This window comes from Pyrus communis, chromosome 3, assembly GCF_041283825.1.
Source record: "Pyrus communis isolate YQ-2024b chromosome 3, ASM4128382v1, whole genome shotgun sequence".
Classification (NCBI taxonomy): domain Eukaryota; kingdom Viridiplantae; phylum Streptophyta; class Magnoliopsida; order Rosales; family Rosaceae; genus Pyrus; species Pyrus communis.
Window position 1 is genome coordinate 2,047,587 of NC_142567.1, and position 13,813 is coordinate 2,061,399.

The 13,813-nt window shown below is 36.2% G+C and overlaps 2 protein-coding genes across 2 annotated transcripts; one reads left to right on the forward strand and one right to left on the reverse strand.

Moving 5' to 3' along the window:
* The first annotated feature begins 2,041 nt into the window (after positions 1–2,041).
* On the forward strand, positions 2,042–3,137 carry LOC148697727 (uncharacterized). The gene is given in 3 exon segments (XM_088690190.1): positions 2,042–2,077; positions 2,380–2,805; positions 2,907–3,137. Coding segments are annotated over 3 exon segments (693 nt in total).
* Positions 3,138–3,433: 296 nt separating this feature from the next.
* Positions 3,434–5,275, reverse strand: LOC148697728 (uncharacterized). Its single transcript, XM_088690558.1, has 4 exons — positions 4,945–5,275; positions 4,718–4,840; positions 4,148–4,387; positions 3,434–4,055 (listed from the first exon to the last, which is right to left on the reverse strand). Exons 1-4 carry the CDS (start codon positions 5,239–5,241, stop codon positions 3,588–3,590), a joined length of 1,128 nt encoding a protein of 375 aa, XP_088546684.1. The 5' UTR covers positions 5,242–5,275; the 3' UTR covers positions 3,434–3,587.
* Between the last annotated feature and the right edge of the window lie 8,538 nt (positions 5,276–13,813).

The window sequence follows — 13,813 nt, forward strand, 5'->3', positions numbered from 1 at the left end:
AAATATTAATTTCTTGGAGGACTATAGGGTTAAAAGGAGCCATATGGCCCTCCTTCGGTTGGAGATGGCCTAAGGTGCATTCGGGGTGTAAGTCCTTGTTTACCTCCTCGTGATTAACAAAATTTTCACCGTACATATGTTATGCTCAAAATTGTTTATGAAATTAGGTTAGGGTTGGCTTGGATATGAAATTAGGTTGAGATTTTTTTTTATAGAGATGGTTTTCAAATGGTTATTAAAAAAAAAAAAATTATGTTTAAACATCTTTACCGTACAGTATTTATCTTCACTTGTAAGTGAGAGGTTTTAGGTTTGAATTTTGTTGATGACAAATTCGATACCAAATTAGGTTGCTCCCATTGTGTGGCTTAACTGAACTCCCTCCTTTCCTTAGTATAAAATATATCCTTGTACTAAACATCTTTACAGTAAAAATTTGTTAATCATAATTTGGACAAAGAAAACTTGGATAATTATAATAAAGTAGACATCTGTACTGAGTTAATAATTCTTAGAATGACATGGGTGTCATTCTTGGCCGCTAAGACAACTCTTTTTGTTGCTTAACTATAAATTATTGTGGGGTTGAATCAATTTTTGTGATGAAAACGAGTAATTTCCTCATTTGATAGGGAACATAATGCTTTCTCAGCCATTTGCATTTACTGCCAAATGAAAACCAAACAAAGAGACCGGAAATGAAGGAGGATTCTCTTTGTTATTTTTATCATGCGATCTCTTGCATGTGTTCGGGTCATAAATTACGTTTGTAGTGTGCATTTCACTGAGGACGAGCCTTATCACAATGAAAAAATTGTTCATTTGTGATGTAAAAGTCACGAATTTGAGTCGTGAAAACATGCTCAAATGCAAGACTCATTTTCGGTTGACTAATTGCTTCAACTTCCATACAAAAAGTTTGCAGTTATCATAAAACATATAAAATGACCGACCATTTGAAATTAAGAGAACAACCTTGGTGGATGCTTAAATAAATTAATATTAATTAAATTTAACCTTTACTTTGTTTTCTTCTAAGGCAAGAGTTTAAGCACTAATCATGAAGCTTATTGTGCACTCAAAATCCCAAAATGTAGTTATCTTACTCTGTAGAGCAACAGAAAGCAACTTTCTCTCTGCATATTAGTGACAACTTTTTACTCCATGTTAGTGACAACTTTTTCCTCCATGAATTTAAAACATGCATGCATATTTTTCACCTAGGCAAAAAAATAGACATATATAGGGTCCTTAAATCATGCAACATGTCCTCAAGATAAATGGCATGCTAATTATTGTACTAAATTTGCAGACATAAGCTATAAATATTAGTGAGGCATTTTGATCCCACAACGAAACAACTTTATGGACATATCATCATTAGACTTCAAGATTAACTTTCCAAATGCTTAATTGTAGTCCTTTGATCTTAATTGGTATTGATAATGAATTTCATTAGTTAATTAGTCCAGTCGCTAGAGAAACTGATAATGTTAGTGAAAATAATATTCGGGTGCAAAGTACCATTTTAAGAAAAAAAATATAAAGTACTTGGAGTTAACGAAACGAAGGACATAACACAAAATCGAGCACAGTAGTATTCTAAAATTCATACGGCCAACCCTTTTTAGTGGGATAAGGCTTGGTTGTTGATTATTGTAAAACACCATTTTGGACATTTTCCCCTTTTGGTCATGTTGTTGAGGATGTGAAGTCGTTGCTTGTATATGCCATTGGAGATGGTTTTACGGTTTACCCATATTATTTGAGGTCGGGCCAATGGTGATGCGCACTGTCTTGCTCGATTTGCTTTACATATAAGTGTAGCTTGCACTTAATGAGTTTATGTACGTATGAATTGTTGTATTATCTGATTAATCTTGTTTTAGTTGTTCGTCGTACACCTTTTTTTTGTTGGGTTGAAAACTCTTAAACAAAATTTTAACGAGGCTATGCTATGCACTTTGTCCTCTTTTACAATGAAAATTGTCAATGAATAGCGTACTTTTTCTCAAAAACAAGGCACCCTTATAATACGTTTATGTGGACTTCGGAGTTTCCTTCATGGCATGGATCGGTACGTTGAATTTTAATCAAGATTTGAGTAATATTAACCACCAATTGAAGAGGAAATGATCACCCTCCTCCTTTAGCACCAACATGACAAAAGTCAGAGCCCGAATCAGTTCTTATCAACTATAAATATACTGTAAAAAGTGATTCGGGCTATGACTTTTGTTGATTTTTTTGCATTCTTAATGGAATCTTGTTTTAATTTGTTTCTCCGTGTTGATATTATGGCTGCAAATACTAGTTTATTTGCTTAATTATGGTTTATTTTACTAGTACATGATTCTGGTATTGAATTTAAAGCCTTAGGCTATAAATGCATCATCAGAAACTAAGGAACCACAGCCTGGGGGACCAAATCCTTCTCCTGAGAGAGTGGAACAGCACCCCGAAAACGCTGGCCCTCCTCCACGGGAGAAAACTAACTCAAACCTTAGGATGCAAGAAAAATCTGCCAAACCATCTCATTCGAGAAAGAGACCCAACAAGTACAATGCTGTTGTTAGGCGTTCTCTGCCCCTTCGTAACAGCATTACGCCTGTTCAAAACCAGGACATAGAGCCTGTGTACGTTAGTGATAGTGAGACGGAAGATGAAATATGACATCATGAACTATCTATCTTCTAGTCAGGAAATATGACATTTCCCTTACATGTGCAGATTGAAGCCTTGACAAATGAAAACCGTAAGCGTACTTCAAAGTTGGAAGTTGCTCATGCCAAACTTGAAATTATAGTTTATACCAGCATTCATAGGTTTAAAAGGAAAAAAAAAAAAAAAAACGTTACATATGTCGAGCGGTGAGTGGTTGCCATGTTTACTTTGTTTGGTTGTAGTTTGAGAAAGGGACTCATGCATTTTCTGTAGTGATGGAGAAAATGAAGGACGTGATTTTGGTCTCAACTTTATCGAAGGCTACTGAAACATTTATGAATTTCTCATCTCAAGCAGCATGTGATGCACTTTCTCCTCAGGATTCTGCTCAAGATCGCAAGTCAGCATCTAGAGAAAGAAGCCGTCCTGGTGGTTTAAACAGTAGCTGGATTGGCTTAGCTTGTAAAACATGAAACCAGTAGGCAGTAGCCTTAGACATTGAAGCATAACTTTGGTTGGTTGTTAATATTTAGTACTTGGTTACCCGTATGATGTATGTTTCCTTGCTTGAATGATGAATCGTAACTTTCGTGGTAGTTAATGAAGAATGTTGACTTGTAATATTCCTTGATCTGATATGTTTCCTTGCTGAGAACTGGTATCCGAACTCGTTTTTGAAACTTATATGGGAAAAAGGTTGGATTATAAGATATTTTCCATTGAAATCACCTTAACATATAATTTGAGTAGGGAAACGAAGTTCCGAAAATCAAAGTAAAGCGATAATATAATTTTCATTGAGATCATGTGCTTATGTTTCTGGTAAATCAGTGAAATCACAGAATAGAAGTCAATGGCATCAAAATTTACATCTGCAACAGTTTATTTCGAACCCCGAAGAAACAATCTGCAAAACTATTCTGCTACTGATCATCAAGCGAAGCAGAGAACCCTAAAAGATTACTTCTTGGTTTCTGAGAAACTTCATTATCAGCAGCAGCATCACCATCTCCACCATTTGCCTCGTCTGCTGTCGGTCGTGGAGGAGACGAGAAGTCTAGGCACAACCCTTGTACAACTTGTTCATATGAATCAGAGAGGTCTTGGGAGGTGAGCTGGTGGTACTCCACAAGCTGGTGGAGGCATTGATTTTCCCTTACTAGGTTTGAATTTTCATTTGCTAGTCTTGATTTCTCAGCTAGCAGTGCCTCCAACTGAAGCGTCACCAGATCATCTTCCTCAGGCCTTAACTCTTTATCCAGCCCGTCTCGAAGCCTCCGATTCTCCTCCTCCAGCAAAACACAGCGCTCTTGCATAAAGGATAAATCTAACCTTAATGACTTGAGTTCCCGGGCAAACGAAGCTGCTTTTGTTGCCATAGAAATCGCAAGCTGTAGACAGATAAAACACACATAAGCACACAATTAGCAATCAACTCAAAACTCATCAAAGCTTTGACACTGAACAAAACAGAGAAACCTACATTTTTCGCTTCCTTCAGCTTACCCTCTCTCGGGCCTTCTTTCTCATTTTCTTTCTGGGATTCATCTCCTTGTTCCTCTGAGCAATGGCTGTCATCGAATTTCCTCTTCAATCCAACATTGGAATCTTCTGCATTCTGCTGTTCTTCCGAATCCTTCTCTCTACTCTTCGTCTCCGAGTTGCTCAGGTGGTTATGTAATATCTCCGTCAATGTAGGTGGCTTAGCTAGACCGTTGGCTCCCTATACAAACACAGCAAACAAAGTAGTCCCATAAGCTCAAATCCCACCTGGATTCGACTAATTTCTACAGTTCAGGCAATCAAAAAACAAATTTCAATCATTACTATATAGGGTCTACAATACGAACACCTAAAAATAACATCATCGTCACCCATTGAGTGGTGTACTACACCGTCTGCTCGGTCTCATACGGTGTACTACATGGATCATTTGTAAGTCTTCGCATTTAGTACATGTTCGTACCCAAGAAAAATCGCCTATTTAAACTCTTTCCAATTCAAATCTGACATAAAAGTTCAAATCTTAGCTACAAATAGGGTAGAAATTTACCTGAAGAGCATTATCCAAAGTATTCGAGAGCTGAGCCAGAGTGTGAGATATGGAATTAAACCCTCTCATCAAAAGCAATGAGTCTTCCTTCGTCGTTCTTGCTCGTTTCGATCCTCCGCCATTCTTTTCCCATAAAAAAAAAAATGTAAAAACTTTCAAATTCACAACCACAGCAGATAACCCAATTGAACAATAACCAAAATTCTACAGTTAAACCAACAACTCACCGTTTGAATTGGCCGAGACGGATCAACATTTGGTGGGTTCTGAGCAATTGGGATTGTGATGCTGCGATCATCTAGAAGCGCGTCAATCCGGCTGCGGAGAGAGCTCCAGAAGCGCTTATCGGAGGAGGGGCTGAATACCGGAGAAGAAGAATCCATGAGTGACTGCTTGTTGAGGTGGATAGGCGACGGCGTGTCGACTGAAGCTGCCATTTTTGAGAGAGAACAGAGGAAAAAAGAGTAACGGCTAGTTTTTGGGGGTTTGGAGGAGCTTGAGATAATGTGGGATATTTCATACATATATTCTAGTTTGATATATATAGAGGAGAGGAATGCCAACGTTACAAAAATAGTCAAATCGATCAATTTATTATTGATCTCAAGATTCTTGACTAACAAAGGGAGTTGGCTTTTTAGGGGAAACTTTTTAGTTTGCTCGAAACACAAGCGATACATCATAAGTCATTGTATAATTTAAGGAAAGTTTCTTTTTTCAAGCGTTCCTCTATTTGCATAATAACATATGACGTACCGTCCGTGTTCTGAGCACATTGAATTATCTCTCTTTATTGAGGTGGGATGGGAGGAATTATTACGTCTTACCCTAACATTTACTCGTTGCATGCTAATATTATAAACTCAACACGTTACAATATCCTTGCCTGAAGGAAAAAAAAAAACACATATTACAATACGAGTATATTTGTCTCGATAAAATATATGTTAAATTTATTGGACAACACGTGTATAATTTCTGAATTAGGAATATTCTCTTGTACTTTTATTCCTTTTATCTTTTTCATTTTTCTCGGGTCCATAATGCTATTTTTATCATATTTTTATACCACAATTGTATACCACCTTAGGTGGCATCTGATGTGAACAATCACATCATCTAAATTAATTAGCATTTAATTTCAAAATGTTAATAAATAATTAATAAAAAGATTGTTAATTAAATGATGATTGTGGTATACGAGGAGTCTCCTTCTTCCACCTAAGATTATTTAAGTGTTTTAATTAATAAAAAGATTGAATTAAATGATGTAGCTTGTCCAACTCATCTGCCATCTAAGATGATAAAGAAATGTGATATAAAATTGTGATAAGAATAGCATTATTTATACCATATTTTTATACCACATTCATATACCACCTCATGTGGTATCTGATGTGGACAGCCACATCATTTAACTTAATCAGAATTTAAATTAAACTAAAAACCATTTAATAAACCAATAATTAAAAAAATGCTGGAATTAAACGGTGAATGTGGCATACGAAGAGTCTTCTCCTTCATTCCCCATCCAATATTGATTCTTCTCCCGTTTCTTCTCCACGCCACTTCTTTCACGCCATTTTTTTTCATCCCAATTTTTTTTACGTTAGTGTGAACTACCACAATCTCAACTAATTCTCATACAGCAAAGATTCATTGACGTCAACAATCACAATCAAATGTCAGTGCAATTTTCACCAATTCGCTGCAAATTTTCAAGCTTTATCAGATAATTAAGCAATCCAAATTTCCCAATTATGTCTCACAGAAAGTTGTTTATTTGTTGGATAATCTGCAGTAGGGGCAAAAGAAAGAGAATGGCTTCGGGGGCGGAGGTGGCAGAGAATAACAGCACAACCCAGAAAACTGTGGGCCAAGAAATCAGTGAACCGAAATGGGCTTTTCTACCATTGCAATTACTGCACCAAGTCCATGAGCGACGAGTTGAGCTCCAATACGAGCACTCTCTCGTCGAACTATGTCATCCACAAATCGAAGCTCTCCACAATTCTTTCCAGAAAAGAAGCCAAGGAAATCGGAAACCCGAAACAGATATATTCAGAAGAAGAACCACAAAAGAAAGTTGAAAGGAGGAGGAAAAGAAAGAAGAAGAGTGAGAGCAAGAGTTTGACAGACCTTCAGTTTGAAGAGCTAAAAGGGTTTATAGATCTTGGTTTTGTTTTCTCATAGGAAGATAAAGAATCAAACTTGGTCTCAATCATTGCCAAGTGATAGAGATTTTACCACACACGCAAATGGGTTAAAAACTCCTATATTACTTGCAAGAATGACAAGGTTGTTGTAGTATAAGTGGTTCTCGTAAGGTCGTTCTCCACAGGGATTATTAAATAATTCGAAACAAACTAAATTAATTAATTACTGTAAAGCAGAAAGTTGAGATGATTGGTTTTATAACCTACTTAAATTAAAACGAATTTAATTAATAAAAATAAGCTACTATGCAATATTAAAGATGAAAGGAAAATAAAACTGTTTTGGACAAATCAAATTAAGAAAACACTAGGGTTTCACCATCACCTAGCAATCCTATGTATTTTTATCAATTAATTATGATCTATACATGCCACTTTGAAGGTTAGGTTTTCCTAATTTATATTCTACTTGGAACCTCCAACATAGAACGTATATTTAACATGCAACCCGTCCGGACGTTCGGATCAAATCTGAACATAAGAGACTCATTATGCTTTATGAAAACCCTTTGAAAAACCATGCAACCCTTAAGATGTGGTGTTCATCTTAAGTGAAATTACAATTATTAATCACAAGAAGCCAGCATCAATTTCAGGGAACCTTCCGACCAAAATTGCATCAAATTACTTTTCTAAATATCCTAATGGTGATCAAGCATTAAGACAATTAGATAGTTTTAATCACGGTGATCAATAATTCAAAGTATGCATGCAATCAATCAGAAGCAATTAAATAAAAATCACATATCCATGCTAAGGCTTACGGCTTCACCCTAACAAAAGGAATTAGTTACGCATATTCATAATTGAAATCATAGAACATATTATTAAGAATAAAAGGAATGAAAACACCTTAAAGTAGAAAATCTCCAAGAACCCTAACCAAGTTCTCTGTATCTCCAAAGTTGCATAAAAGAAAGCCTCCCCCAAATTAAGAACGGCCAAGCCTTTTTATATCTCCCTCAAGCTAACACACAAACCCTAACCCTCCAGTATTTTATTCCCACTAAGAAACTAAATAATAATAAAATAAATCAGAAAATAAATTCCTAATTAACCTAGGAAAAACTGCACAAAAACTGTTCAGCCACGTTTTAGCCTCAAATCACCTCCAAATCCGGCCCAATATAGCTTGTTTTAAAGATAATAACATTCTGAACACATCTCCAGAAGGCCACAAACACATCCGAGGTCATCTTGGGCTCCAAAAATGCAATTCAAGCCCGAAACGTCACTATTCCAGCACTGCACATTACTCCTTTATTTTATTACCAGAAAATATTCGCTTGGTAGAAAAATCTGATATTTTGACACGATCAAGCGAAGTGACTCACGAACGTCCTCCAATTGGAATTACTCCAAAATTCGTCCATTTGACCATGTTTTGCTCCAGAGGAATTCGAAAATCCTATATTGGAAATATAATTCAAAGTATCAAAATTCTTCCAAATTATTAACCAAAATATACTAAGAATAGGGTTAAATATATAATATAAAATATACTCATCACCAAGTTCATAACTGATGAGATGGCCAAGGCGAACGAGTTCATAAGGAAGCAACGGCAAAGAGATTGGGAAGATGCTCGGCTTTCTCTCATTGAGGTGGAAAAAAAATGTGGTGATTGATGACAAGTTCAGCACCGAAGGAGAATTTCACATATATGTTGATTTCTGGTGTCACTTTTCAATGACCATATGTCATCCGTTTAGGTACACTAGTTTCAAGTACATATATGCAATCAACTTTGTCATGTTTCCCAATTTCAATGTTGCCGAATAAGTATTTGTGCTTCGTAACATTGTTTATTTATGTAGTATTGATTGATGGATCAATGTTTAATTTAAGTATTTGTGCTTTGTAACATTGTTTGCAATATAAGAAGACAACCGCTCTCATTCCCGAGTACAGTTCCTTTCCAGAACCGGAAAAACGGGGAGTTTGACTTCTATCTGTGTAAGTTGCAAGTTGGCTTTCCAACAACTAGCCAGTTTATGAGACCATGTCAAGTTCACCATATCCATCAGCATTACTATATGGATTGTGCACCTGATAAAAAGAGAGACATCACATTTAGATGAGGACCTAGTGAGAAAACTTTAACTAGTTGCGTGATGAGTCTTTGTTTGAAGACTACAACTTCACTACAAAGTGTAGAAGATATGGATCGGCCCAATCCTCTTTGACTTTCTCATCTGCCAGAACTTAACAATTTTATGATTCGAATCATATCAAAATTCTCACCGAGGTAGGTAATTTTTTACAGTTCAAGTCAGAATATATATTAAGATCAAGTTGATCAACTAAGTTTTTTGGTATGGAGATTATAATATTTTACCTTTGGTAATCGCCGATTTCAATATCTTGAGCCTTAGCTAGGTCAGGCTTTCCAATACCAGCACCATCATCATTTTCATTGTTGAAAATAGGTGCAAGTGAGCAAACACACGACCCTTTTTTGAAATACGATTCTATATGAAAAACAAATCAATGAAATTGTCCAAGAAGTTATGAGTCATGTATATAGTTCTTAGCCCCTTCAAAAATTGGCAATGTTATACTTCTTCCGAAGCTCCAGCCAGGCACCGAAATATGCATATATATGTATGATATCATATATACCTCTGCTTGTGTTTATATATCATAAAAATAGTAACACGAACTCAACGGCAGCAACAAAACCATTTTAGTTTGTCAGTTATGTAGCGCTAGGAACATATGACATTGATGGTGACTAGAGTGCGGATAAGAACTTGATTAAACTCCACTTTCAGTATAACAAGAATTAGAAGAGTAACACGTCTGCATACTGGCTGCTGTTACAAAATATTTGAAATGCATTGAAATCTATGTTTAGAAGAAATAGGTTCCAAATCCACAAAAACTCAAACTGCATAAAGAAATTGCTTTCATTTTTGCTTCCACTGCTTAGTTGAGCTCTTGGTCATCGTTTCCTCTTGAAGTACTATAACCTCCATTCCAATATGGATATTGTTGACCCTAAAGAAAGAGAAAAAAAAACCATAAGAACTACAGATAGAGCATTATACCATAAGAACCACAAGAACTCACTTAAACTACATCTTCTTCAGTAAATTCATTAGAAGAACTCCCTGTTCCTAAAACATAAAACATAATTATACAAGTTTATATATTACACCACATTATCAATGTAAATACACTAGTCATATGTGCAAATCTCTTAATTCTAGTGTATGCACTACAATGGCTGAAAAAACAAACCCCCACAACAAAAAATCTTTTATCCCTAACACGAAGTGATGTATAATGTCGATCACAACAATATAACAAATGAAATAACAAGCTCGAAAAATTACTATATACACAAATAAAACAATTACTCATAGCTGTTTTACATACATATTTCAGGTGAATCTAAATGGGCTATTGCTTGCATTCTAAGGAAAACATTCTTATTTGCAGGCAGTATATAGAGCCTCAATTCGGGTCAGAAAATCGATTCAATCTTTTCCCTTTTAATGCATTTTACTCTAAGGTCATCCCAGTCTCACCATTTTTTCCAATTCCGGATTCTAAATTCCGCTCTAGCTATATTCAAAGCTTAAAAATTCAAAATTTCTTCAAGCAATTTCAACTAGTCTAAGATATCAGAAATAAAACAACTTTGAAAATGTAAAGGGGGACTGACCACAACCCTGTAAGGGTGATTGCATTTGTGAGGTGAAAGCTCAGCTCCAATAGAGAAGATCTAGGGGTGGAAAAAATTCCCAAAATTCCCAAACCAAACCAAAAAAATACCGATCCCAAACCAAAAATTTCCCAAACTGATTTTTCCAAAATTTTGGTATTCCCATACCGAAAAAAATACCGAAATTTCGGTATGGGAATCGGGATTGCCTTTCCAATATTTCGGTATTCCCATACCAAACCGAAAATATATATTTTTAATTATTATATATATATATATATATTTTTTTTTAATTATAATTAGAATTAATTTGAACCGTTGGATTGCTTCAAATTAATCCATGTCGTCCATCTATTCCTTGTTAGGCTTTCAAGTTTCAGCTTTGTTTGTCCCCATCGAGGACTGAACTAACTCCACTCCAGTTTCTAACTTTCATTTCATTTCTCAGTCTCTCTTTCAGCTCAGTCTCACTTAAATTCAACTCCGGCCAGCCATTCACCGACCCACCATCATACGCGGATCATCCACTGCTGTCTCTCCCTTCCTTCTCGATACAGAGTCACAGCTACCACCGATATGAGGTCTCTCTCTCAGGAGTCTCTGACTCTCTCATGCGATTCTATCTCTCATATTCAGACACTGGTAAATAAATATGGGAATTAATTTAGGGTTTGAAATTTAATTTAGGGTTTGTGAAAATTAATTTACGAATTCTAGATTAGGGTTTTTGAAATTTAATTTTCGAATTCTAGATTAGGGTTTGTTTGGTTTCACATATCAGATTCTATTTAATTGATCTAATGGTTCAGGTTCTTGGGTTCTTGGGTTTTTGCAGATTGGTTTAATACTTTCTCAGATTCCGATTTAATACTTTCTCAGATTCTGGTTTAATAGCATATGTGGAGCCGTGGAGGTTATTCTCTTCTAGTAGGAAGCCATTATTAATAAAATGGATGTCACATTAGCGACCAATATTTACCAATGTTGATCAAACTTTAAGCAAGATCAAAATTTTTGTCTTTTTATGAGAATTACTTGGGGTATTAGGCAAACAGAATGTTGTTTTGTTGGTGTGTTATTGTTAACAGAGAAGGTGTACAAACAAACCAATGCCACAAGGACATCAAGGACAAGGTAATTCTGTTTGCCTCAACCGAGTAGGCATGTGTTGTTGAAATTGAATAGGCAGATGCTATTGTGCACAGATTGGCAGATTGCTTTTGAATAGGCAGATTGTGCACAGATGCTTTTGAATTAGTAGATTTGTGCACAAATTAGTAGAAACAAATTGGCAGATTGGGCTTGCCTATATGTCAATTTTCAATATAAAATGTTGAATTTTAGCCCAAAAGCATAATATGTCAAATTTTTGTCCAAAAGCCCAAAACCATTTAGGGATTCCCGATTTGTCCCGAAATCCCAAAAATTGGGATTCCCAAAAATTTGGTTTGGGATCGGTATTGAAATTGGAATTCCCGAAAATTTCGGTTTGGGAATCGAGACAAGGGTTTTAGTATGGGATCCCATACCGAACCACCCCTAAGAAGATCTCAATGCAAAGGTCAAAATCCGGACACACCACACACTTTATCCGAATTTTCCCAGAAATATCCTTGTTGCAGTAATTGAAATGGTAGAAAGCCCCTCTCGGTTCACTGATTTCTTGGGCCACATCTTTCTGAGCTATGCCGTTGTTATAAAGCCTAAAAATTTGCAGCGAATTGGTGAAAATTGCACTGACATCCAATTGTGATCGTCGACGTCAATGAATCTTTGCCATATGAGAATTAGTTGAGATTGTGGTAGTTCACACTAACGTGAAAAAAAACTGGGGTGAAAAAAAATGGCATGAAACAAGTGGCATGGAAGAAGAAACGGGAGAAGAAGCAGGATTGAACGGGAAAGGAAGGAGAAGACTTCTCGTATGCTACAATCACCATTTAATTGCAGCATTTTTTTTTAATTATTGATTTATTAAATGGTTTTTAATTTAATTTAAATTCATTTAAATAATGTGACTGTCCACATCAGATGCCACATAAGGTGGTATATGAATGTGATATAAAAACATGGTAAAAATAGCATTATTAATCAGCAACTAGACTGGTAGTCATCAATGGGCACTCTTGCTTCATCCTCCTCCTCAGTGCTTTTCTCCTCCACACCCTCCAACCTCTCTCCACCGTCTCTCTCTCCTCTCCCCCGCCTCTCTCTCTCCTCCTCCTCCTCTCACTTCTCCACTCTCTCCTCCTCCCTTTCAAACTCTCACTCTTTCCTTACACACCCTGCAACTTCCAGGCGCTTCAATCATTGCTCCTTCAGTATCCGGGCCAATGCAGGGGAAAAGAAAAAGGTCCTAATAGTCAACACCAACAGCGGCGGGTACACGGTGATCGGATTCTACTTCGCAAAAGAGCTTCTGGGTTCCGGCCATGATGTCACCGTATTCACAGTTGGTGAAGAGAGCTCGGACAAGATGAAGAAGCCCCCATTTACCAGATTCTCAGTTATTATCTGTGCACATTTTTTTCACAGACAATATTTATATATAACACATTTTGTATATCTTTCTAGATTTTCAGTGTGGGATTATTCTTAGAATTTGTTTGGAATTGCTTTTGTACAAAGTACTTCTGCTAAGTACTTTCATCAAAAACACGCTGAGATATTCATTGGAAGTGATTCATTGAGTTGGGATTTGGCATTGGGTTTAGGTATTTGGATTGGGCCTTAAATTTTATTATGTACGGTTGAACTTGAAGGACATCTTCATGCACACACATAAACAACGGCACGTGGTATTTCATGTTAATGAAACAAGGATATACAGACAAAATTTATACATTGCATTTATTTCATTGGCACGAAAGGTTAGGTAACAGTGTATCCATGTCAATGATTAAGAAGATTATCTTTTTGTTTTATATGATATGGTAAGTAATGTATACACGTAAGTTGTTATATTCAATGATTCACCAATAATACAATACAAAGATGCGGTTTCCTAAACTTTCACAACATGACAATTTTTCGATTTATTTCTGCACCGACATTATTTGCAGTCCAAATTTCTAATGCGGTCGGATCCGACATCTGCTGGCTGTACCCACCGGACTGTAATTTCGGCCTGGAATTGAGGACTAATGAGGAGGGGATGCCAACAAAACAAAAACTTACAATAAACATGCAGTCTTACGTTCACTTGTCCCC